Below are 25,850 nucleotides of genomic sequence, written 5' to 3'. Positions count from 1 at the left end.
AAAATTGTGAATTACGACGAATACTAACCGTAATACCATATTTTTTTATTAACATTATAAAAAATATTGAACATTAATATTTCATTAAGAAAGTATTATTTAATCTGACAGACATTAATTAAAAAAATAAAGTGTAATATTATAATTTGTTATCAAATTTTAATGAGAAAAAATAATAATACAAAAGGAAAGAACACTTAGGAAAAAAGTTACTGTAAAAGTAAAATAGAATATAGGGTTGAATGGAGTAACAAGGGGAGCAAAAGCAAAGGTATATGCCAGACGAATATCTCTGATTACACCTACTTTCTTACATTCCAGACTTGCTCATAAATAACTGTCTCTCCATTCATCTCTTTTGCTTACACTCAATTCTTCTCTTTTACTTTGTCCCTCCAAATTCATCTCAGATTCTGTGCTATATATCCGCAGGTCAGTTTCATAACTATTGTCTCTTTTCCTCTGCATATACTTTGTGTGTGTATTCAATCCTTTTGTTGTCTCATCAGATTCCCATGCATGCATTATGTGGCTAACATCATTATCTACACCATTATCATTCTTGTTTTTGGAGATGCACCATGCATATCTCCTCTTTAAAATTTGAATTCATATGCAAATATTAGCATGGATTTGTTTCTGAGAAATGTTACGTGTATAACAGCATTAATTTATATCTATCTTGTTCACATTGTATATTACATATGATACTGATTTTTCTTAGTGGAAAGGGTTACCTTCTGAGGTATATATATAGAATGATGACTATGAAAATGGCAATTTCCATGATTTTATTTCATTTTTTTAATTTTTTAACTTCTTACTTTTTTATTTAATCAAAAACCACATCATATATATAATATCATCAATGTTCACATCATTTTAGACTGCTACGCAATGAACTCTTTTGATTGAGTTGGAGAACGGAAAAACTTTTGGTTCGGTAAACTTCTCTATCTCTTTCAAAACCAACCTAACACTAAAATATTGAATTATAATTTTGTGTAATACACGAAGTCCAGCATCATATTTTGGTTGAAAACTATACAAGACCTAATTCAAGGTAGTGTTCCTGAGTATTGGAGAAGTACAAAATTGTGCCGTGTGTTATAATAAGAGAATATTGAAAATTAAATTGGTTTTTATATTTGATTAGTTTTCTTTATATATATTTTTCTTTTATATTTTGTAATAAAAGTATAACCAATTACAAATATGACAGATTATATAAATATAACTAAATACACTTAAAAATATGTTTAATATAACATTTATAATTGGTGAAGTCCCATGACTTCTTTCACACTTCTCTCTTGTCAAATCCTTCATAAAATTATTAACCAAATTTTTAAACTACTTTAACCTCTTCAATTATTTTTTTTTGTTGGACAACATAATTACACATAATTACATATTGTATAAATGTTACTTACATATTGTTCTAGTCCATATATGAGGAACTTGAGATTGAAGAATTTGATAAGGATGAAGAACTTGTGCCTATGGAGTTAATTTCTCAGTTTTAGCAGTTGAATTCTTATATTCTTGAATTTTCTTTTGACAAACAAAAAACAAGGTCGTTATATATGTTTCGCTATATATTTATATAGTAGATTGTTAAAGTGACAACCCTTTTGAATACCAAAAGTGACAATCTTTTTCAATATACCCAAAACATACGATTTATGTTGTTAGTTGTCAAAGTCATGACAGTTCTTTTGAATATGTCCAAATCTTATGTGATTATATAACATTGTGTCTTACCTTTATTTTAATAATCTTTTCATTTATCATTGTTCTTCTTATGTATTCTACATCGACACTTTTACAACATTTACCAGTTGATGTTTTTTCAGTTGATATAATTAGTTTAAATTGAAATTCGCTCTCCAATTACTTTTCAACACATCACATAAATCTCACAGTAATAAATATTTTAATTATTGATAAAGCTATGGAAGAAAATAAATTTGTTGATAAATTAAAAATTATATTATTAATAAATTTTGACTATTGGTAAATATTTTTTTTTGTGAAATTTGTAGATAAAATTCATTGGTAATCTAAAATTATTATTATCAACAAATTTTTCTATTAAAATTTTTCGCTTTGAATTTTGATTGTTTTATAGTAAAATTTGTTCGTAAATCTATCATTGATTGAATTTCTTAAAATTTACTTATAAGATATAACTTTGATTACTGATATATTTCTTTTTTTAGGTAAATTAGACATCAAATTAATAATCAAATCTGATAAAATAAGTTCATAAATTAATTAGAGATGTTTGAAAAAACGGAATATGACTCGACTTTCGACTTTGTCAATATGACTCGACCCTTATCTGAGTTGACTCATCTCGATTCTTTTTCTTGGGCTGAGTTGGCTTGACATTCAGTTGGGTTGACTCAATTCAACCTTTATAGTTCAACTTACAATACTTGGACTCGACATGACTTGACCAACAACCTGAGGCTAACTCAGGTCAACCTTTATACTAAGTAATCTTGGCTTGATTCTTCAGCCTAAGCCAACTTAGCTCAACCTTAAGCTCAAGTAACTTAACTCAACCTTTGACTCGAGCCAACTCTGCTCAATCTTCAATAGTGACTAACTTATCTCAACCTTTATATTGGGCCAACTTGACTTGATTCTTTAGCTCAGAATAACTCATCTCAACATTCGGCCTCGGTTGACTCGCCTCAATCTTGGGTCTAAACAAATTTGTCTCGACCTTAGGTTAAGGTTGACTCAGCTTACATTTTGGTCCAAGTCGACTTGGCTCAGCTTTCATTCGGTCAAGTTGTCTTGATTCTTCAGCTTTGGCCAACTTGTCTTTATTCTTCAGCTTCGGCCAACTTGTTTTTATTCTTTAGCTTTGGCCAACTTGTCTTGATTTCAGCTTTGGCCAACTTGTCCTTACATTCATACTAGGCCGAATCATCTCATATCTACCCAGGTTGACACGACTCAACTTTTAGCATGGGCCAACTTGGCCTTAGCTTTGGCGCGAGTCAACATGGTTTGATCTTTTGGATCAGGCCCTTATACTCAACTTTTGACTTAGGTTGACCCTTCTCAATTTTTGACTTAGGTCGATTAGACTCAACTTTTAGTCCTAGCCAACTCGTCTTGATTCTTTAAATTAGGTCAACTCAACTCGATTTTTCAACTTGACCGACTTGGCTTGGCCTTTGGCCCTTGATGACTCGGTTCTACACTTTGACTTAGACTTACTCGCCTTGACCTTTAACGTGAGTAAATAGGTCTTGACCTTTGACCTCGATCGACATGACTTGATCCTTCAACTTAGGTTGACTCAGTTTGATTATTCAACTCACATTAACTCAATTCAACTTTTGGGTTGGACAAACTCGACTCTACCTAGGTCGATTTAGCTTAACATTTATCTTAGTTAACTTAACTCAACTTTTAATCCAAACCAACTCTACTCATGACCTTAGACTTGAGACGAATGGACCCAATCTAATCTTCATTCACCTTAGCTCAATTTAGATGCACCATAATTTTTTATTTTCAAAATCCAAAAAGTAATACAGTCTCACTAGTGCAAATCGGGGATAACAACACGGTCATATGTCTCGGTTTTTAGAAAACCGAGGCATATGTAAAGACGGTGGCATTTTTGTAATTTTGACGAAGTTATACGTCTCGGTTACAAAAGAACCGAAGCATAAAAACAAAATTAACTCGGTTAAAAGCAAAACCGAAGCCCAATGTCCTGGTAATTTTTTGAAATTGCTCTGTTACCTCGGTCCTATAACCACCCGAGGCATAAAGTTCCCAAATCAAAAGGGGCAATTTACCCTAATTTCATTTTCAACACTTGGGTATCTCCGTTTCTTTTCTCTCCTCTACACAAATCCAGATCCAGATCAAAGCTTCTTCACTGCGGCAGACGAGTGCAGCGAGTGCGGCGAGTGCGGCAAGTGCGGCGAGGCATGGCAAGGTGGCGGCGAGGCATGGCGAGGTGGTGGCGAGGCATGGCGAGGTGGCGACGAGGTCGCAGCAAGGTGGCGGCGAGGTCGCGACGAGGTCGCGGCGTGGTCGTAGCGAGACCGCAGTGAGGCCGCGGCAAGGTCGCGACGTGTGGCGGCGATGGCGTCCTGCAGCGGTGGCGTTTCTGCAGCGGTGGCGTTTCTGAAAGGGTTCAAATTCCATCTTCTTTCTTCTCTCTTTCTTCACCACGACATACTCAATGTTGGCGGCAAGCGCGGCGAAGCGCGGCGAGGCACGACGAGGTGGAGGCGAGGTCGTGGCGAGGTCGCGGCGATGACGTCCTGCAGCGGTGGCGTTTCTTCTCTCTGTTCTGGGTCGCGAGCGCAGGTGGTTTTCGATATGGGACGCGCCAAAGGAGGAGTGCGGCAACTTCAGGCGGTGCGACTGAACCGAGGTCCGAGAGGGAGTGGAGGTGGCACATGTGAAGGTTCCGGACACTTCGAAGCAGCGTGCAGTGGCGATGATCGAAATGAGAGAATGCAGAGAAGATGCTTGAAATTTTGCACGTGTGCGGCTTCCTCGAGTGCGAACGAGAGCTCGGAGAGTGATGCTCTTGAATGGGGTATGTTAATTTTAAAATCAACTATCTGTTTTGGATTGCTCCTTCTGACGATCAATTACAAACGATGGAGCTGCTGGTTGATGTGCTGGTTGATGATGTTTTTGGTTTGAACCAAGTGTACAAAAGAAGAAAATGAATAAAAAAAAAAGAACCTACGGCCTCAGTTAATTTGAACCGTGTCAATTCTGTTTTTTTATGCCTCGGGTCCTGAAACCGAGTCAAATAGTCTGTCACTTTTTATCTCGTCTAGATATGCCTCGGTTTAGAAACCGAGGCCTATGTGTCAAAAGAACCGGTGTCGTTCCCCCTTTCTGTACTAGTGTCTAAATCGAATTATATTAACTAGACTTAAAATCTAAAAATATAAATTTTGACTTAAGAAAAATCTTTTAAGTAAACTTAAAGTGACATAATTTAAATTATTATGAATTAAATTTCATAAATTTGGATATTTTGTCGAAATTTAGATTTTTTGTCCTTATGTTTAACAAAATTTTATAATAAAATGAGATAAAGGTAATTTGAAGATTATTTTTATTCTTTTTCTTTTAATTTATTTTTACATACATTATTTAGTACACTAGTAAATATTTAAAGATTATAATTAACTCTTAAAACTTTCTATAAAAATGCTTTCACTACAAGAAAATCATTAAATAAAGTTAAGTTTAGAGACCATAATAAAAATGCTATATAAAAATTATAATTGATTTGTAAATTGAAATCTAAATTAGTCTCCTTACCAAGGTTTTAGCTATTTACTGTCATGGATTCAAAATTAGTTTTTACTATTAAATTAGAAACTAATTTCGACAATAATTTCTTAGTAATTAAACTTTAGTAGTCAGGGTTAGAGATTAATTTAAACTTTAATTCATAAATTAGTTATAATATTTTATTTAGAGACTATTTTAGATAACAATAATTTTTAGTTTATGAATAGTTTTTAAAATAATCAATATAATAAGAAAGTATTTTTTGTCTTTGAAATTAATTGTTATTTAATGATTTTTTTTACTGTTTAACCATTAAAAAATGTAAAAAGAGCACTAAATATTCTTTATGAACCTTCACTAATAATCTCTTGCAATAACAAGTTATTCAACGGGTATACTGGTTAAAAAGCTTTACCATTACTGTATTGTTTAATGAGAAATCTGTAAGAAATTGGATTATCTCCTTGCGTAACCGAGGTATTTTCTATGGTTCTAGCGGCGTGGTATGTAGTATAATCCATTATTGTTTTGTGAGAGATTTAAATAAGAAAAAAAATTGAAGTAAAAAGAAATTTAATTTGATGAGCCAGTTTTATAGAGTAGACTTAAGGTTAAATTTATTATCTTAATACAAGTTTAACTTTGTACATTGTAATGGTTTCAGTTTTTTACAGAGAAGTAAAGATATTTGGCGTGAGAGGAAGGGAGGGAGAAGAAAAGCTTGGTAAGTATGGCGAAGGAGCAGGTTCAGGTGCTAAATGCCCTGGACACGGCAAAAACGCAATGGTATCATTTCACAGCAATCATCGTTTCAGGAATGGGCTTCTTCACCGATGCCTACGATCTGTTCTGTATATCACTTGTCACAAAGCTCCTTGGTCGCATTTACTACCACGTTGATGGGGCTGCAGACCCTGGATCACTGCCTCCAAATGTGTCAGCTGCTGTTAACGGTGTAGCTTTTGTTGGAACACTTTCTGGGCAGCTCTTCTTCGGATGGCTCGGTGACAAAATGGGTCGAAAAAAGGTTTATGGCATGACACTCATGCTTATGGTATTAGCCTCTATTGCTTCAGGTCTTTCCTTCGGAAGTGATGCAAAGACTGTGATGACAACTCTTTGCTTCTTCCGCTTCTGGCTTGGTTTTGGCATTGGTGGAGACTACCCTCTTTCAGCCACCATAATGTCTGAGTATTCTAACAAGAAGACTCGTGGTGCCTTCATTGCTGCCGTGTTTGCCATGCAGGGTTTTGGAATATTGGCAGGAGGTGTGTTTGGAATCATAGTATCATCTGTATTCATGGCCAAGTATGATGTTCCATCATACGAGGTTGATCCCTTGGGTTCAACTGTTCCACAAGCAGACTATCTTTGGAGGATAATTCTGATGGTGGGAGCACTTCCTGCTGCCTTGACTTATTATTGGAGACTAAAGATGCCAGAAACTGCACGCTACACTGCATTGGTTGCCAAGAATATGGAGAAGGCTGCAGCAGATATGTCTAAGGTTATGCAGTTGGAGATTCAAGCTGAGCCAAAGAAGGAAGATGAACAAAATTCATATGGATTGTTCTCCAAGGAATTCATGAATCGCCATGGACTTCATCTGCTTGGAACCACAAGCACATGGTTCTTTCTTGACATTGCATTCTACAGCCAAAATCTGTTCCAAAAGGATATATTCAGCGCAATTGGTTGGATTCCTCCAGCAAAGACCATGAATGCGCTTGAGGAGGTTTTCAGAATTGCAAGGGCTCAAACTCTCATTGCTCTCTGCAGTACAGTTCCGGGATATTGGTTCACTGTGGCCTTCATTGATACCATAGGAAGATTTACCATTCAGTTGATGGGGTTCTTCTTTATGATTGTCTTCATGTTTGCTCTTGCAATTCCCTATGACCACTGGACCCTTAAGGAGAACCGAATTGGATTTGTGGTCATTTACTCTCTCACCTTTTTCTTTGCAAACTTTGGGCCCAATGCAACCACATTTGTTGTGCCAGCAGAGATTTTCCCAGCTAGGTTTAGATCCACTTGCCATGGAATATCTTCAGCATCTGGGAAGCTTGGAGCCATAGTTGGTTCATTCGGGTTTTTGTACTTGGCACAGAATAAGGATCCAAGTAAAACAGATGCAGGGTACCCTGCAGGTATTGGTGTGAAAAACTCATTGATGGTGTTAGGAATGGTTAACGTATTAGGCTTCGTTTTTACCTTCCTCGTGCCTGAGTCAAAGGGTAGATCTTTGGAAGAGATTTCGGGAGAGCAAGAAGAGGAAGTTCAAGAAACCAAAGCATAATATCAGTAATCGCCACTGCAGAAGTAAAAAGGATGCATGCAGCAACAGAATAATGCATTATCATGTTGTAATAGTAGTGATATACCAAGAATATGCATTAGTAATAGAAACCTTAAGTGTTGTTTTGTTCTGTATATTTTGGAAATAGGAACGTGTAGTTCCGGCAATAATGTGTTAACAGTATCTGTCTATGTTGTTTTCTTCAAAACGCTGATATTAACTTAAAGATCACGTAATGCATGGGTTAATTTTAATAATTTTGCTTGTAGTTTATGAATAATTATGAGAAGGCCTCACTTTGGATACAATATAGGCTATTATTCTCTAAGGCGTATATAAAATTGAGAGATCATTTTAAATTTTATAGTCTAATATCTTAAATGTCTGTAACTTATTCAGATCTCTCTTCATCCATGGATTGAGTTGATTGGTCAAAATTTGTAACATTGTAATATAATAAACATCCAAATATCTTAACTATTTTAGAATTACTGAGTTAGAAATAAAATTCAACTGATCAAGTCTTTTGGAGGGAGGTTAGTCTTTTGATAATATGCTGTCTTTGAAGAATGCATTATATCTTCTCTTGAATATTTATTCAAACATATTTTTCGGTGGTAGGGATGATAGGAGGAAGATAAATAGGTTTTGTGTTGGCAAAAGGAGGATGGGGTAGGGATATAAAACATTCAGAGATTTTGATTTAACATTGTGAGGGAAGCGGTGTTGGAGATTGAAAATGGAATATCACTTATTTTTTCTTTCTCTGTCTCTCTTCTTATCACATCATATAATTTATAAACATATCATTTTTATTATCTTTTAAGTGTATATTAGGTGTTAATGCACCTTTTTAATGCCCATGGACCATTTTCAGTTTAAGGAAGGGAATAAGAGTGGAAGGATATTCAAAGGTTAGAAGCAAGTTGTAATGGTAGAAATACGTTAAGTGACAAGTATGTAACAGGAACAAGACAGGGGAAAAGAGGGACACTGTTCTCGAAGGGAAAAGGGGATAGTGAAAGGCTATTGGAAATAAAATACTCTGGATTGTTTTGCTTAAGAACAACATAGGACGTTAAGAACAACATAGGACGCAAAGGTGTGTGATGAGCGTGGGTTTGGAGTTGGTATAGAAGGTTGTTTTAGTGGGAAAAGGAATTACATTGAGATTCACCTCGAGAGACTGAAAGGAAAACTAAGGATGTTAACAGGGTTGTGATGACAATCTCTTAACTAGATTGGGTCAAAACTAAAAGAAAAGTCATGGAGGTAGTCATGGCACTACCACATAATTGGAGACCTAAAAATACTTAAAAAGAGTATTATGATACAAAATTGACAACATAACAATACTCTAAATCAAAGATGAATACAAGAATGGGAGACACCTCTATTTATAAGCTAAGAGTGTCTCCTTATTTGTAGAAGCTAGACATAAAAGACTCACCTTGACTAGCTTGGAGAGTAACGAGAAATCCTCTCTAATAAGAGGGAGACAAGTGGTGAAAGTCATCTCTAATGAGTGGGTGACATGTGGCTACAACCTTTGGAAAATCCTCTTAATTCCTAGAGTGACATGTGACTAGTTAGGGGGAAAACCTCTCCAAAGGGAGAAGGACACATGATATGATCATTCATCCCTCCTTGTCTACTAAGTTAGCTAAAAATGTTGAACCATTGGCCAACACATGGCTTTGGACGACCCCTCTTGGTCAACAATGAGCCTTAGGCCTTTGTTGACTTAAGTGGTCAAAACTCTATTCTACTTGGTCCAAAATACAAGGCCTAAATAAAATCCTACACTATTAGGTTCATAATACAAAGTCCAAATAAATTCCTAGACTACTATGTCCAAATACATAGCCAAATATTATTTCATGATAGTCCAAGAAAAGAAAAGCTTGACTTCATATCCCTACCTTTATCAATAGTAGATAAGAGACTTCCACCAATTAAGAGTGAAGACTAAAAAATAGTGAAAAGTCAAGTAATTTAGTGTTAAAGAATAGTTTGTGTTTTAATATAATAAGGAGATTAATAGGACTTTTAAAAACAATGATATTGTATATTAGTATAAGGAACACTTGTTTGCAATTGAATTTTGATTAGTGAAATTTTATAAGAATTTTATTATATTTATTTTTATAACGATAATAATAAATATTAAGCATCTTTTAATGAAGACTATTAAAAGGTCTAATAATTGGTCTCTCATCATTTTTTCCCTTAAATAAAAGAATTTTTAAGAAAAATGGAAAAAAAAAATCAAGAACCGAAAGCGTATAAATTTATTAAAAATAAAAATATATCAATCATAATTGAACCATGACATTTCATTAAAGAAACACCTGTACCTAATAGATATCAAAAAACAGTAAGGACCAAAGCAAATCAACGTTCATATTCAGAATCAAAATGGAAATATTTTTATTAAGACTAATAAGAAAAATTCACAGGGGAAAAAATTATTTAAATCCTGATAAAAATGTGTATCAACTAACATGAAATTACTTCCGGTCAAATCAAGTCAAAGACCATCCATAACCGACTTAATTGTCTCAGGAAGTTACTTATAAAAAGAAAGTCCTTCAATTGAACTTCGAAGATATGATAAGAGAATGAAAAATAGCAAAAAGTTTGGATCTATTTCTCAACAAATACTCTTAATATGAAATAGAAAAACGAAGGTAATGTATCCTATAAATAAAAATGAACTCATATATCTCGATTAGTTGAAAGTTTTTAAATGTTCATTTGCGCAAATTCATATATCTCCAGCTGCAATCAATGCCACTCTTGCAACTGCAACATTAAACTGCAAAGATACAATGTTCAAATGGTCACTCTACTACTATGCCGTCATAGCGTGCCAAAACCTCAAAAGACAGTAGAAAAAATCAATTTACAGGCACCAGAATTCAAATTAGTTAACTTTATTTTCTTGTTCTGTACAGCATTACAACAACACTAACAAATCTTCACTAGCCAGTTAAAACTTGTGCAAAGAAAAATTTTCTGTATCCTGGCTGACTTGCAACACAGCAGGTCACCCATGCCTTCCATTAAGGCTGAGTATGTGGCATTTGTTCCCCCAAATGTGCAAAATTCACAAGTATTAGGACTAGATGAATATATACATTCAATGAGAGGAACTGGAAAGCAACAAGTACCAATCTATTCGGTACGGAAGCAGAGCTTTCAATCACAAGGTCAGGTCAGGATCATCTTCATAATCAAAATCTTGTTCACTAGAAGCCCTTGCTCTTTTTGCATCTCTCGACCCACCTCTACCCTTCTTTGGTTTTCCCCTATACACATGCAGACATTTTAGTTCATAAAGCATGAATTCTTTACATATTTGCAATGATTTATGGAAAGTTTCTGTGATGTAATTTAATAGCTAGTTAATTAAGATACAATAGTTGAAAGCTTACTGTCCATTAGCATAAATTCCTCCACCTTTTGAACGACCAGGACCATAATCTGATCTACCATCTGAGATAAAAAGAAACACAATAAATAAACGAATTTCAAGCCAAGAAAGAAATTGAAACCCTGGCCTATATAAACTCACCATCTCGCCCAGCTGCAAGCTCTTCTGCCTATAGTAAAGTACATAAAATGCATGTCAAGTCAGAAATAACCTTGTTGTCAAAAGATGGAAGGATCAGAATTGGACATGGAAAATCAGAATTGGGAGAAAGAAAACATAAAAGGGTGATTCATTTTATGGATTGCGTGTCAATATATGGAAGGATCAGGTCCAGTAAAAGGATCCAGAGTTGGATAGCTTAGAAATTTATGTTCACCAACTTCAAACATTGATGCATCCTATTCGTCCCAAAAGATGCTATTATTTCTTAATCAATCTTTAGATTTGGATAGTCGAGTTTGAAGATTTCAAATTATGTAATATTCAAATTTGTTAACAAGTAAGATGCTTTGGAAATCAAATGATAGGACAGGACCTGATCTAAGCACATATATAACATTTGATTCCACGTGCTAACTGTATAAAATGAAAACGTAGTCACGTATATGAAAGTCTAATATGAATCTCTAATTCAATAATTGTTTTATATTTCTATAAAAGTAAGCCTCTGAAATGTTTTCTGATCAAAATTGATCACAATGGTATCATCGGATCAGTTTCCCAAACTTCCTAACTGAGCTCTGCTTTGCCAATTCTTTTGGCTGTGGATTAAATCATGTTAGCACAGAATCATGGATGTACTTTAGCCCAAAATCAAGAAGCACCAACATGTCCTAATCACTCTCTCTTCCCAGAAGTTGGCATGATAATCATTATCAAACAAAAGTACAATGTTATGACCATTTTTTTAACAAGGATGTAAAAACTTAACAACAGATGAAATGCACAAAGATATATTTCTACTATCCCTACTTAGAAAACACATAAAGCATTTGCTAGTGCATGTCCTTTCTTATATTCCTGGTTGAAGCTTATCACTTAATATCAGAAGCATACCGCTGGTGATGTCACTGAAGATAATGAAAAGAGTCTATCTTCAGGCTGAAACTTTCTAGACCTTTTCAAGCTGCAATGTAGAAATTTGATTCACTAATGTCATGTAAACATCAACATGGTGCCAAACTAGGATAAAATTTATATCTCAATTAAAACAAATGAAAACATGCATGAAAAAAAATTAAGTCATCTCAGAGACTTCCATACATAAAAACACATGTAAATTAATTATAAGAAAATAATAATGAATAAAAAGACACACTTCATGAAGTATCCGTGCTTCTCAAGATTTTGAACAATTCTATTTCAGAGTAAAAGAAATTGGTCAATTTCGATTACTAATGAATCTAGACCTGTCCCAGAAATGTATCAATTGATGTGGAATATCAGGAATCAATACAAGTTACCAAAACTATGAGTTAGCTTTTCCCAATCATCAATGAATCAAGATTACAGAACATCTATATTAAGGCCCAATAAATATGGCGCGTGATCAAGTATATAACAGATCACCACACTTGAAAAGCACATCCTCACAGATTCTGGCTATGGATTCTTTTCAGCAGAAATAAAATGAACCCCAGACACTACAAGCATCGAAGGAAAAGGCTGTTTGATTATGAGAACTTGATATAGGGAAAAAAATCATTACAGTCTAGAAAAAAGAAAGAACGAGAGAAAGTGAGAAGAAATTCATACAGTGCAGTGTTCTTCGATGACGATAAGAAACCTTCAAATCCTTTTAATACATTTCCACACTGTCCAGGGTCCTGTAAATAACTTGTCTCCATATCATAGACCTGTGTGTTTAGAAAATGTCAACAACTACTTCCTACAGAGCACACGAAATGTTCTTTTCAGCAGCTTAAGTTCACTTAGTTATGTCAATTTGATGAACTTGAGCAAGGGGGTGGGGTTTGGGCATCACTATATACCCAATTCAACAAGAAACCTCAATTCCATATAATTTAAAACCATCAGGGTTAAAGAGTACAAATTGCCAAGTACCAGTCACGAGATTATACATGAAAACGATATATTGGAGTACATGCCGTGCCCATTTTAGGTTAAATTACACGTTACCCAATTATTGCACACGGAATCAATCGACAAACCCAACAAAAAACACACTTTTCATGAGTGAAAAATTAAACAATTTATAACAAAAATCACAATTTTATAGGAACAAAAAAATTAATAAAGTGTAGCCGGATAAAGAAAGAGACATTTTTACTCCTTTCGAAACAACCAAAGGAACCCAGATGGCAATGTTAAAAAAATTACCTGCTTCTCAATGTTGCGAAGCTCCTCGTGAAGCTTGGCTCTCCTACTAAGAAGAGAAGCTAACATTGCGGACGGGTTCACCGTACCCTTTTGTCCTAAAACAGGGCATTCCGTTATAGGTTTAATAATCCATAAACAAAATCAATTAAATTCGGAGGGTGGTGGAAATATTGGGTTATTACCTTCGGATTCCATGTTCGAGAGAACTACTGGGGAATGTAAGAAAGGAAGAAGACAAAAAGAAACCCTAAATACCCAATTTCGTCTCAGGATTCACTGGAGGCTGTTTTCGTTTTCAGTTCGTTTTCTACACTTGGAGGATTAACCAATCATATTACACCACGTCACATTCTGGTGAGAGAATTAAAAACGAGTGAATAGAACTTAAGAAAAATGATAGAAGCGTTCTTCCTACACCTCCGTAATTTTGCTCTGCACCTCTAACTTTATTTAAAAAAAACTAATTTTATCCATTTGTGCCCTCTAGTATAAAGAATAAGAATCTTTAATAAAAAAAATTCTCTATCAATTTTAAAAAGGTTTAATTGCTTCCTTTTTTCCCCAATTTGGTTGAATTGTGTCAAATTCATCCTCATTTTTAAAAAAGTTTCATTGTCATCCTCACGTGGTGTAAAAGTTTCATTGTCGTCCTCACGTGGTATAAAAGTGTCAATTGAATCCAAACATAGAAAAAATTTGTGTCAAAGTAGTCATTTTTCCTATATCTCTGTGTCTTCCTTTCATATGTCACTTCTCTGGAGCTATGAAAAGCCTTAAATTGGATAAGGTAAAATGAATATCTGTACTTGATTGTATGAAAGGAAGACACAGATATATAGGAAAAATGACTACTTTGACACAAATTTTTTCTATGTTTGGATTCAATTGACACTTTTACACCACGTGAGGATGATAATGAAACTTTTTTAAAAATGAGGATGAATTTGACACAATTCAACCAAACTGGGGACAAAGGAAGCAATTAAACCTTTTAAAAATTGAGATCCTAATCTCTTTTGTCTCACATTTACTCTTTTTCATGGTTTTTCCCTCTTTTCTATTTTCTTCCCTCACTTTCACTCTCTTTCTCATCTTCCTTCTTCTTATTCTCCTTTCTTGTGTTTTTTTCTTTATTCTCCTTCGTGTTTGCTTTGTCCGCACTTCTTTTCTCTTGTTTTAGTTTTGCGATGGTGGCACATGATGGTGGTGTGGTAGTTCTAACTAATTGTGATAGTCTTATACTTGGTGTTTAGCTTAGTTGAGTTAAAAGATCTAGTCAATTGACCAATGTTGAGTCTAGGAGTGGTTGATACTCGTATAATCTTTGTTAAAGATTAGTGAAATTTCTTAAAAGGATTTAAGGAAGAATTGGCCGTAGTTAAGGTTGGAGCGAACTACTATAAAAATACGTGTTATTGTTTTGTCTTATAAAAGTTTTCCTAAAAGTTCTTTTAAACACACATGTGTCTAACAACTACTGCATATTGTCTAATCCTACAAAAAGACATTAAATGTTGTTTTGCAAAAAGATTTTAAAAAATTATTCAACGATCCCCTCTTTTTCTAGTGTTTTCTTGTGTTTCACGGTGCTTCTTACATAAGAACACACTAATGTAGATAAGACTTTATATGACAAGTAAAATGATGTTTTATGATAAGTGTTCTAGTGTTATAGTTACGAGAGTCATAGAAAGTTCATTATTTCCATGTCATAGCGAAAACCTCTCATAGTAAATCAAACTTATTATAATAGGTAAACGAGTAATAGTCATACTAAATTCAAATTATTATGACACATTTTTGAAAACCTGTCATAGGAAGTCAAACTTACTATTACATATTTTTTTATCACTTGTCATAATAAATGTGGTTTACTATGGTGGGTCGGTATTTGGAGTTTTGTTATAGTAAGTTAGATTTTTTTTTTTTCAGATTCATTTTGTTTTACCATTTTCTTGTACATTCAATTTACCTTGAAACCCCAAACAATTCATATCACCAAACCAAACAATTCCCAAACAAATCAATTCATACATTAAGTTGTCCAATAAACTTTAAAACATGAAATTGTATATACATAAACCTACAACCTTTATAACGTTTACAAATACTCTCCAAAAGATTGTAAAGTATTATGAACTTAAGATATTTACAAGTTGTCACTAACACTCAAAAGAAAGAAGTATATTTGCTTCTATTTTTTTTTTTCATCTCTCTACCTTTCAATGCAAATGAATAAGTAAATATCTGTAAAAAAAACAAAATAAGCAAATAAACAACATGGAAACACCTCACCTAAAACATGGATTATAATTTCAATGAAGTTGAATTAGAGTTATTTTGACTTATAATACAACCTTTTAATTCATATGTGAAACTAAGTTACCTAATTTATAGGCATAAATAACAATGTCACCATGCTAATCAGCAGCAGCTACTTGAGCAATGAAGTCCATATTAAAAAAACAAACGTAGTCAAAGAAAAAGTTTAACTTCAAACTATCATGACCATGACAAACACGCTCATTACCCTTATACACTCAAAAGCTTATAACATAGTCATTGATGTCTTCACCAAGTACATGTCGTCTGCTAATCCTAACCCCCATCAAAAGCAACTGACATACTCCTAGACTGTATAGCTAACTCAATCATAACTTAGAACGATCAACAAGTTTATCTTATCCACCTTATCACTTGTATCAATTTAACGTTTAACACATGTACCTTGAAGATGGTTCTTTAAAGTTTCATCTTTATTCTCTACACTTATATTTACACGTGCTTCGTTATTATTGATTGACATCATACTCCGTTAGGTTGATCTGACTACAAGTACAACGTATGTTTGTTGTTACATATGAAATGTATATTTTAGATCTAATAGTTAATTTCATTTTATCGATTTTAAGTTAATTTTTTTTGAAGTTTTCAATTTGATTTTATATTTTAGAAATGTAATAGTTTAATCACTTTACCCGTTAAGAAAGTGAAGAGATAATAAATGTATTGCTAATTATTATATGATTTCTAGTGATACATTTATATAGCATATTTATCATGATTGTTAGTATGTTTTTGTTGATTTTACAATAATGACTAAATTGTTACATTTAAAAAAATAAAATGTAATTAAGAACTTGAAAACAATGAGATGATATTAATAAGACAAAATATGCTATTGAACTTAATTTTTAATTTTTATATTTTAATATATATGAAAGAGAGTTCAAAATGTAACTTTAGTACTTTAAGTTAAATTACTTTATTTTCATAACTCACTTTAAAAAGAAAGAAAAAAATTCTATAATATAGAACATATTTATAAAAAAATGTAATTAGTATAAATTATTTAATATCTCATTATGTAAAGTAAAATTAGTATAATGTTTTAAAAACATAATAAAATATGAATTCTTTTATTGTCTTGTGGTTGTAGTTTAATATTTGAAAAGCTTGATAAAAGTAATTATGATAGTATAAAATTATGATCTAATAGTTGGATGAAAACAAATATTGTGTACAAATTATTAATAATGTAATATTCAAAAGTAATTTGCTCTAACTTAATATCCCGAGACTGAACACGCCTGGTAATGGTAAAATATCCATTCCCATCCCTACAACAATCCTAATATTGCGTGGAGCCACTCTTCAACGCTGTACCAGTTTGAAAGTCCTTACCTTTTCTCTCTAGATTCATATTCTCTTCATGGATTTCATGGTATCTATTCTTCCCTCTGTTAGGTTTCTTTTCTTTTTCTTTTTTGATTTTGGGTTTTAATTTTCTTTTGCAAAACTAGGAGAAGCTGAAAATTTGGAAGAAAAAAACAGACAAAGAATGTGAAAGCCCTCCTGTGTTGTGGTTCGAAACCTCTGTATCTGTTTGTCGCCGCTTCCAGTTCGAACCCCATGGCCAACTTTCCGTATAATCCTACTACTTATCCTCATTGGTGCTTTCGGTGTTGTTTTTTAATCAAAATTATAATAAAAATTTGTATTAAAGGTCGATATAACGACACCAACTGCGGAGGTGAAATTTCGTATAAGCATTGTTCTTCTTATTGGTTGGGAGATCTTGCACAAATTTAAGGAAACTTTCCACAAAAGTGTGATTCAAAAAAATTAATTAGCTAAAATTTTGTTTCCCTTTATTTTTTACTTTTTCCATGGAAATGCATTTTGTTTTTCTTTTAAACTTTCAAGGAAGTATCTTATTTCACTTTGTTTTATGTTTCCAAATTTTGGTACAATGGTGAAAACAGATTGTGTATTTCTTAAAAATGTTTTTGCTGCACTGCCTTACAGCATTTTATTTTTGGTTTCTCTGTAGGTGACTACCATTGGTGATTCCCGGCCGTTATACCACAAGATAGTTGACTCATTCCTGAATAAATTTTTCCCTTCAGGATATCCGTACAGGTTCTTTGTTCTTTTCCTGAGCATGTTGCGTGCAATGATAGTTTATTTGATTAGCTAATACATTTTTTTGGGTGTTCGCTTTGCAGTGTGAATGAAGGTTACCTCAGATACACACAGTTTCGAGCACTGCAACACACTGCCAGTGCAGCTCTATCTGTGTTATCGACTCAGGTCTTCTTCTAATAACTTGAGAACATCAGCAAATCATGTATCCGCTTTCCTAATGACTCATGCTAGACTCTTTTAATTAAAACCTGTTCGTTTCGAATATTGTGTTGAAACCAGCTGGACTTGGGTTTTTATTTTTTTTAAGTAGAGGTCACTTCCTCATTATAAGCTTATCCAAACATAGTAGATGTTGGCATGTGAAGGATAACTATAGTTGGTGTATTACTTTATTATCTCATATTATCGTAACTGACATTTGACTTCCACATCTACACTCTTAGTAAGTGGGTTTGTGTCTTACTCAACCTTACAAAATTAGCTCATAAAATGAAGATTGCACTCCAATTATATTTTATAATTTGACCTTACTTTTAGTAAATGTGGGATCTTCAAAACATCTCATCAGGCTAATGAATGAACATCTCTAGTATTAGATTAGATATTTATGGGTGGTCTTGAAAGCCCCAAAGAACTTGATTAGGATAGATTCTTAATGACTTTGATACCATCTTAATGAGTGAGTTTATGCCTAATTTAATCTCACCAAATTGTTTGTAATATGAGGTTTGCACTCTACTTTAATATTATAATTTGGTCTTATTTCTAGGTGATGTAGGATTTGGAATGAGCTCTTTGCTAAACTGCAAGGTTAAAGCTAAGAGCAAAAGGAAATGTTAGTCAAGGAAACTGGAAGAATAGAGGAATAGTTAGAGTCATTTATCATGAAGAGTTACACATTTCTTAAAAGAAATAAAGCTAAAACTAGACATTATAATGTAAGAGTACGCAAAATTTTCTTTTGACACAAAGAGTATTTATTGCCATAAGTTGAAATAAGAGTTGAAAGAGAAGTTGAGGTGGCATAACAAGACAACTAGAGAAGTGCTGAAGCGAAAGAGTCCAGCAAAGCTGATGTGGCTATGAAATATACTGCAATGTGTATATATGGAGCATGTTCTTTTTATTAATCAACTATTTTCTTACGGAAGGATCCTTACTAAACAATTAAGTTCTAAGTGAGTCTCATTTAGCCCTTCTCCAACAAGAGTCTTAATTGGGAAGAAGGAATATAGAAAATTAGAGCACTAAGCTTTCATTAATATTTGAAGTTACCATTTAGTTTCTTTTTATACAATAGTTTGTTATAAGGAAGCACAAGGAGAGATGGTGTGGGGAAGGTTATTTTTTACACAAAAGAGAAAGGGGAGAGGGAAGTTTGCTGGAGGGAATAATCCTTCTTTATCACACTGTGTTCTTAGTCTTTGTTCTGTATCACTCTGATTTCTAATCAGATCTGGATTGACTATTGATAAAAATCACATGTTTGCCACATTTTCTGGTCCATTTCTGTTAGTATTCTTGTTCCGTATGCTTTTTCTTCTGCAGTCACTGCTATTTGCTGCAGGCTTGCGGCCCACCCCTGCACAAGCAACTGCCGTTAGTTGGGTAATTTGAGGCTACTTTGCATTTTGACGATTTCACATACCAGTTATTGTGCCATGCACTTAATATATAATTCGTTTCTCTTGCCAATATTCAGATTTTAAAGGATGGCATGCAACATTTAGGGAATCTCATATGCAGCAATTTAGGTGCAAGAATGGATTCTGAGCCTAAACGTTGGAGAATTTTAGGTTTGCATTAAAGTTGGAACATTTTCCTTTTTTCTTATTTTAGCTTTTATTTTTCATATTCTATGGTGTATGACTTGAATAAGCCTTCCATCTTGCAGCTGATGTGCTCTATGATATAGGCACTGGTTTGGAAGTGCTTTCTCCTTTATGTCCTCAGCTCTTTCTTGAAATGGCTGGCCTTGGAAATTTTGCCAAGGTACGCATTTTTATTGAGTTTTTAAAATTAATTTACATGGTGGCATTTATTGATCTCATATTCCTTTCTTTTATTCTCCCTGTGAAGATGAGGCTACTTGAAGTAGCTCTCTTGTTTATTGAAGGTGATATCTTTTAACACAATTGTTTTTGGATGGTGGGTACATTTATGACCCTTTTGCGTGGTTGAGTATCCAAAAAAAACCACACTTGATAGCCCTGCGATCTAGTTTTCCCCTTCCATTACTATGAATATGCACAAAGGATACACACTCAAATATTCTAGGTTGGAGTTTATTTCTAGGGTCTAGGTATGGATAAAATGAAGATAGGACTTTCATGGGACTTTTTTATCCTAAGATTTTAGAGGGTTACTTATTGATAAGATATGTGGGAGTAAGAAAAACTTCTTCCCAAAATTTCTTCGGAACATGATATGGAAAAGTAGAGCTTTAGTTTGTTCTAGTAAGCGTCCAATTTTTATTTTAGCCATCCAATTTTGTTAAGGTGTGTTAACACATGAAGACTCATGGATTATCCTCTCTCTTTTTGACAGAAAGAGCTGAACTCAAGATTAAAGCTGTACTTGGAATTTTCAGACCTAATTATCTTAATATTGGCTCTGAATTGATTCTTAATTATTTTGACAAACTAAATAAAATCAAAACTAACTTCAAATTCGTGTTTCCACAGAAAAACTCAAGCCACCTAGGTACAATCATGTATAAAAGTTAGTGTTAGAATTATTGGTTATTGTGTATGAGTTATGTGTGTATGAGTTGTGTTCAAGTGTGTTCCAACTAAGAGTGAGTTGGAAAGGAGTGTGGTTAGTTACTTTGTTTTCTATAAATGTAAGTGTAGAGGTGTTTAAGACCTCAAGTAATACATATTCTTGTATTCCATTTTAACATGGTATCAGAGCAGGTTCTCTGATCTCTTCTGGTGGTCTTTGCTGTCTGCCGGCGGCCGGCCGCCATGGCTGCCGGCAGCCCCTAAAAATTTCATAAGATCCATTTTCTCTTCTTCTTAAATCTCAGCACCCAGAATCAAAGAGACCTAAAGTCTCCTGGAACCCTAGAGAGACACTCCCTCCGTAACAGTCAGCCGTCGCGAGCCGCAACCCAATCGATCGCCCCTCTCTGTCGTCGCCAGCCACTGTCCGCCGCCAACCTCTATCCGCCGCCGGCCACCGTCACAGTTTCGACGGGTGACCAGCGGATCTGGACCGTCTCTTCGAGCGACGGCCAAACACGTCAGTTTCGGAAGCTACTTCTCCCTCACGGTCGCCACGAGCATCAGATCTCTCCGATCTACGCTGGCCACCGTCACGGTTTCGACCAGTAACCAGTGGATCTGGACCGTTTCCTCGAGCGACGGCCAACCTCGTCGGAGTCAAGACCAGACTCCTCTTCACGCGCCTCCACGCGCCGCTTGTCTTCAGCTAGTCTCGGGTGCGTGTTTGTCACGCGCCGCCTTCTCGTCGGCCACCGTCACAGTTCCAATCGGTGTCCAATGGATCTAGACCGATGGCCAACCTCGTCGGAGTCAAGACCAGACTCCTCTTCACGCGCCTCCACGCGCCGCCTGTCTTCAGCTAGTCTCGGGTGCGTGTTTGTCACGCGCCGCCTTCTCGTCGGCCACCGTCACAGTTCCGACCGGTGTCCAGTGGATCTGGACCGTCTCTTCAAGCGCGACCTAACCTTGGTGGTCGTCGTCTCTGTCTCGTCCGCATGCGCCGTCACGCGCCTCCTCTCTTCGGTAGATCTCGGACGCGTGTTCATCACGCGCCGCCTTCTCGGCGTCGGCATCAAACCGCGCCGCTGCCCGTCGTCTCGCCGGACCTCCCTCTCTCTGTTCAGACCCTCCAGAGCAGCCATTGCTGCCATCTTCGTCTGTCTTCGTCTCCGCCGTTGATGGACCAGCGCCTAGTCCTACCTTTTTCCGCTTTCGTCATCCTCCAGCTCTGCCGTAGGGGGTTTCGCCTCTGTGTTGTTGTTCTTGCCTTTTTCTCACTATTTTTGCCGCTTTGTCAATTTCTTAAGATTGCAAATCTTTTTGATCTTCGGAGCAGCAACTGTGATACTTCCAATCTCAGTCAACAATTTCACCGTTTCCGCCATGCCGTTCACACTGAGGGGGAGTATCGTTCCAAGACAACACTGCAAAGGAAATGTCAGTCCACCATGGGTGTAGTCCCTGCAGTTTTGTAACTTTCAGCTACTACTGTTGATTCCATCACCCATCCTGCAAACCAAGTATGGAAGTTTAGCATGGGTGTAGTCCCTGCAGTTTTGTAGCTTTTACTTGTATCGCACTCCGGTTTTGTAAACAATCAAAAGTTTTGGTAAAAGAAATAACACAATCAAGAGAACGAGTTAGACGACTAATGGATAATAAGTTAAAAGTAGACCTAAGGACATAAAAACATTATCAATGGATAAAAAAGGAAAAAGGGTTAACAATCCCAACACCACGAGCTAAAACTCTAGACCCATTAGCCATTGTAACATAAGGTAAATTATCCGAAGAGGATAAAGAGGAAAACAAAGATTTGTTACCAATAATGAGATATGTGGCTCTTGAGTCGAGAACCTAAAGAAATAGACGAAGATTGAGTCAAATCAACCAAAGATGTAGCTATGCATGCAACAAAAGCAGTGGAACTTGAGGGTTGATGATCCTCACTCCATTTAAGAAATTCATTAAAGAGAGCAAATGGTATTAGATGGAGGAGGATCCACAATAGATGATTGTGAGGAGGAATTAGTCTGAGCAATAGCAGTAGAGCGAGGAGGACAACCATGTAATGCATAACACCTGTCAATCTTGTGGCCTAGATTGCCACAATGGTCACACTTGTGATGATCTTTTCCTGGTTTGCAAGAGCGGTTGTGATCATCATGTTGAGATGCCAAAGCAAAGGAATCATTGGCATAAACAAGTGTATCATTGATAGATTTACATGGCACATGCAAAAAGGTGAAACAGGTGGAAGTAAAATTGGGTATAACAGGGGAACCTAAAATCTGATCACGGACTTAAGAATATATATCATTCAATATGTGTAAAGGCAATACCATGAAAAACTTTTACCATTGCTCTAGTTCTAAGGCGGGAGTAGAGGCAGGAGGCAATACCTCATTAAATTCATGAAAAAGAGCATGAATCTTACACAAATAATCAGCCAAAGTCTTGATTTCAAGAAGTAACAACATTGAAAAGGTCGTGACAAACACCATAGAGACGTTGAGTATCATTGGTATATAATAAATTGTCGTAGGCACGAAACATTTGTTTTAAAGAAGATTGAATGGTATTCTTGAGAACCATACATAATTGAGTAACAATTCTCTTCCAATGGGAAAAACCACCGGGAGTAATATTTGTCACTTTTTCAGAAAGATGATCAAGATACTCCTGATTCTCAAGCCAAAGTTTAATGTTTGACGTCTAAGTTGCATAATTAGTGTCATCTAACTTACCAATGGACAAGTGCGCATTGACTTAGTTAGTAAAGATTGACAGGATAGACACATTGGTGGCAGTGGAAGTGGAATCGGTAGCGGAAGACGCCATGGAAGAAGAGAGAGAAAAACCTTAAAACACTAAAGGGGTTTGATTGGATCAATGAGGCAAGATCCACAAAGAGCCTAAAAAGGCAATCTCGGTGCAGGTGATCGCTGCTGGAGAGGGTCGTGATGTGTCGCCACGTGTGACAATGAGGAAGACAATGGTGCAACTTTGAATGGCGCGTGATGGAGTGTGGATGCTCTGATGGCGGCGATTCTTGCAATGTGGAGGTCTTCTGGCTGAGGCAATCAAAACCGTGTGGTCTTCGGTTTAAAATGCACTTCGTTGATGATGATGGCAGCAGTAGCAGTTGCATGCAACGGAAAAATAGGACCAAAGAACCTAAGCTCTAGATACCCTGTTAAATATAAAGTAAAACCAGGTATAAGATTAATGTCTATAATACACATAGGGTAATATATTTATAATCAAGAATTATACAAGTATATATGACAAAAAAATATCAATATGTTAAATAGAGGATATTGTTACATACAATATCTACCAATGTAAAACAATATCAAATATCTATGTTTTCCTAATTAACATAAAATGCAATATATCTAATCGTAATAATGAGAATGTTGGTTAAGCCTAAATACAAATGAACACGTAAAAATAACATAATTATAAGAGGGACTATGTTTCCCTAATTAACATAAGAGCAATATATCAAACACTTACCTTTCCATTTATTTTGGACTCAACAGGGGATGGCAGTTGTTGCATCAAGAGCTACGAGATTACCTATATATTCTTCATTCGCTAAAGAAGGAAACCTAAGTGACCTATTTGCTAGAGGGGAAGCTATTTCAACTCTCTTCAATGTTGTTGGAATTGGAGTTGGAATTCAATTAGCCTCGACTGTATGTGCATCAATGCAGGGAAAGGTATAGACCCGTACCAAAATTTTGAGCAACATATTATGTAAAAATTATGGGATTTTGGTAGATGCTGTGGTAACCATATTGGTTATTTTCCATTAAAAGCATTTTACTAAAAGAAAATACTTTATTATTATTATTTTATAGAAATAATAAGCCCAACTACTGAAATAATAATTATGAATTTATATGAATGCAAACTGATGGAATATAAAACATTTCTTTCTTGTTAGTTGGTTGTGGGGCCCCTACTATCATTTATACACATTTACAGCGTTACTGAAGAAATGAGAGCTACTCCTGTCAATACCTTGAATCCACAAAGAACTGCATTGATTGTGGCTGATTTTCTTAAGGTGTGGTATGAGATTTTGTAAATGAACTCTTGGTTTCCATTCTTTATTTGTGAAACTGAAATTCTGTTGGACTGTTGATTGAGTACAAGCCAGGCTGGAAACGTATCAAGCCCAGCTGATCTAAGATATCGAGAAGATTTACTATTTCCTCGGAAGCTAATAGAAGATGCTGGAAACGTAAGAGTGGGTAGGGCTTTGCACAAGGCAATTAAGCCTTCAAAGCTTCTTGAATCAAAACAAGTATTCCCTGGGGAGAAGTTTCTTTTAAATGGTGATAATAGGTGCATTGATATGGTATTGGAGAAAGATGCTATTGGTGAAGATGCATTGAGAGGGTGGCTGGTTGCTGCATATTCTGTACAATTTGACAAGTCCTCTCATGATCTCAGTAACAGTACCCTGCTGCAGGCCTATGAGAAAATGAATGAGGTGTTCCCTGTGTTTCTGAAAGAATTAGAGTGCAAAGGGTGGCATACAGATCGTTTTCTGGATGGAAGTGGGAGCCGCTTTGCATTGTAGTGTTCAAAATTTAATACAGATAGTGGCTTTACTTTACTACTTTCTTTTACCTATTCTGCCAGAGTGGGTACATTGAATGCATGCATGCCCTTGGTTTGTATGCAAAGGATCAATAGTCCATATCCTGCAGAATAAGAGGCATATAGACATAAAAGACACCAAATACTATTTGGAGAATTCCTTAGCCAAAGTTGAAATAACTTAACATAAAGAAACACTACTTCACAGAATAAACAATTGAAGTTCTTGTTTTGGGTATATAGTAAAGACACTTCAAAATTTGACTAAGTGGATATTTCTATATTGGTATTTCTATAGAAAGATTGTTTACTTGTGATTCTATTTATGTTATATGAAATGTTCCAATTCCACGTGGTTTCTATTTACTTGTAAAATTTACTTAGAACTAAACCTATTTTTGAATAGATATCATAGTATATTTCAATGATATTCGTATTTACAAAAGTCTAATATCATATTTAAGCTGTCTAATTTTTGTCCTGAGAAATATGTTGAAGATTTTATATTATTTAAACATGTAACTAAAATAAAATATATAAATGAACAAATTATATTTAACTAAAGTTTTTAACTTTCAATAAATTTAAATTAAAAATGTTAATATTTTTCACTCATTATTTATCTAAATTAGATATTTTTATTTATTTAAATAGGGATGAAATTCTATACTATTTTTATATTTATATAATGGTTTAATATGTATTTTAA

The 25,850-nt window shown here is 35.0% G+C and overlaps 3 protein-coding genes across 8 annotated transcripts; 2 read left to right on the top strand and 1 right to left on the bottom strand.

Annotated features, from left to right (window-relative positions):
- The first annotated feature begins 315 nt into the window (after nucleotides 1-315).
- Nucleotides 316-7,910, top strand: PHT1;7 (phosphate transporter 1;7). 2 transcript variants are annotated; one of them, XM_047313907.2, is made up of 2 exons: nucleotides 316-432; nucleotides 5,973-7,910. In XM_047313907.2, the coding sequence occupies exon 2, from the start codon at nucleotides 6,029-6,031 to the stop codon at nucleotides 7,595-7,597; it is 1,569 nt and encodes a 522-aa protein (XP_047169863.1). In that variant the 5' UTR covers nucleotides 316-432; nucleotides 5,973-6,028; the 3' UTR covers nucleotides 7,598-7,910. The 2 variants fall into 2 exon arrangements, with proteins under 2 accessions (XP_047169863.1, XP_047169862.1); XM_047313906.2 differs by having other exon boundaries at nucleotides 5,963-7,910.
- Nucleotides 7,911-10,090: 2,180 nt separating this feature from the next.
- On the bottom strand, nucleotides 10,091-13,710 carry LOC124838350 (histone acetyltransferase subunit NuA4-domain protein). Of its 4 annotated transcripts, none has more exons than XM_088095647.1 (8): nucleotides 13,556-13,710; nucleotides 13,374-13,468; nucleotides 12,789-12,889; nucleotides 12,090-12,159; nucleotides 11,175-11,202; nucleotides 11,035-11,095; nucleotides 10,771-10,908; nucleotides 10,091-10,415 (listed from the first exon to the last, which is right to left on the bottom strand). In XM_088095647.1, the coding sequence occupies exons 1-7, from the start codon at nucleotides 13,566-13,568 to the stop codon at nucleotides 10,803-10,805; spliced, it is 474 nt and encodes a 157-aa protein (XP_087951773.1). In that variant the 5' UTR covers nucleotides 13,569-13,710; the 3' UTR covers nucleotides 10,091-10,415; nucleotides 10,771-10,802. The 4 variants fall into 4 exon arrangements, with proteins under 4 accessions (XP_087951773.1, XP_087951774.1, XP_047169896.1 ...); XM_088095648.1 differs by lacking the exon at nucleotides 10,091-10,415 and adding an exon at nucleotides 10,518-10,668; XM_047313940.2 differs by lacking the exon at nucleotides 10,091-10,415 and having other exon boundaries at nucleotides 10,518-10,908; nucleotides 13,556-13,709.
- A 3,230-nt stretch (nucleotides 13,711-16,940) lies between these two features.
- Nucleotides 16,941-25,461, top strand: LOC124838346 (protein root UVB sensitive 2, chloroplastic). Of its 2 annotated transcripts, XM_047313935.2 has the most exons (10): nucleotides 16,941-17,097; nucleotides 17,177-17,299; nucleotides 17,707-17,795; nucleotides 17,882-17,966; nucleotides 19,350-19,409; nucleotides 19,504-19,597; nucleotides 19,696-19,793; nucleotides 24,073-24,252; nucleotides 24,480-24,602; nucleotides 24,696-25,461. In XM_047313935.2, the coding sequence occupies exons 1-10, from the start codon at nucleotides 17,086-17,088 to the stop codon at nucleotides 25,119-25,121; spliced, it is 1,290 nt and encodes a 429-aa protein (XP_047169891.1). In that variant the 5' UTR covers nucleotides 16,941-17,085; the 3' UTR covers nucleotides 25,122-25,461. The 2 variants fall into 2 exon arrangements, with proteins under 2 accessions (XP_047169891.1, XP_087952739.1); XM_088096613.1 differs by lacking the exon at nucleotides 17,177-17,299 and having other exon boundaries at nucleotides 16,969-17,097.
- The last annotated feature ends 389 nt before the right edge of the window (nucleotides 25,462-25,850 follow it).

This window comes from Vigna umbellata, chromosome 8 (assembly GCF_029865625.1).
Source record: "Vigna umbellata cultivar VRB3 chromosome 8, Vumbellata_1.0, whole genome shotgun sequence".
Taxonomy (NCBI): Eukaryota; Viridiplantae; Streptophyta; class Magnoliopsida; order Fabales; family Fabaceae; genus Vigna; species Vigna umbellata.
The sequence above is the reverse complement of the archived record's forward strand: the minus strand, read 5'-3'. Positions and strand labels throughout refer to the sequence as shown.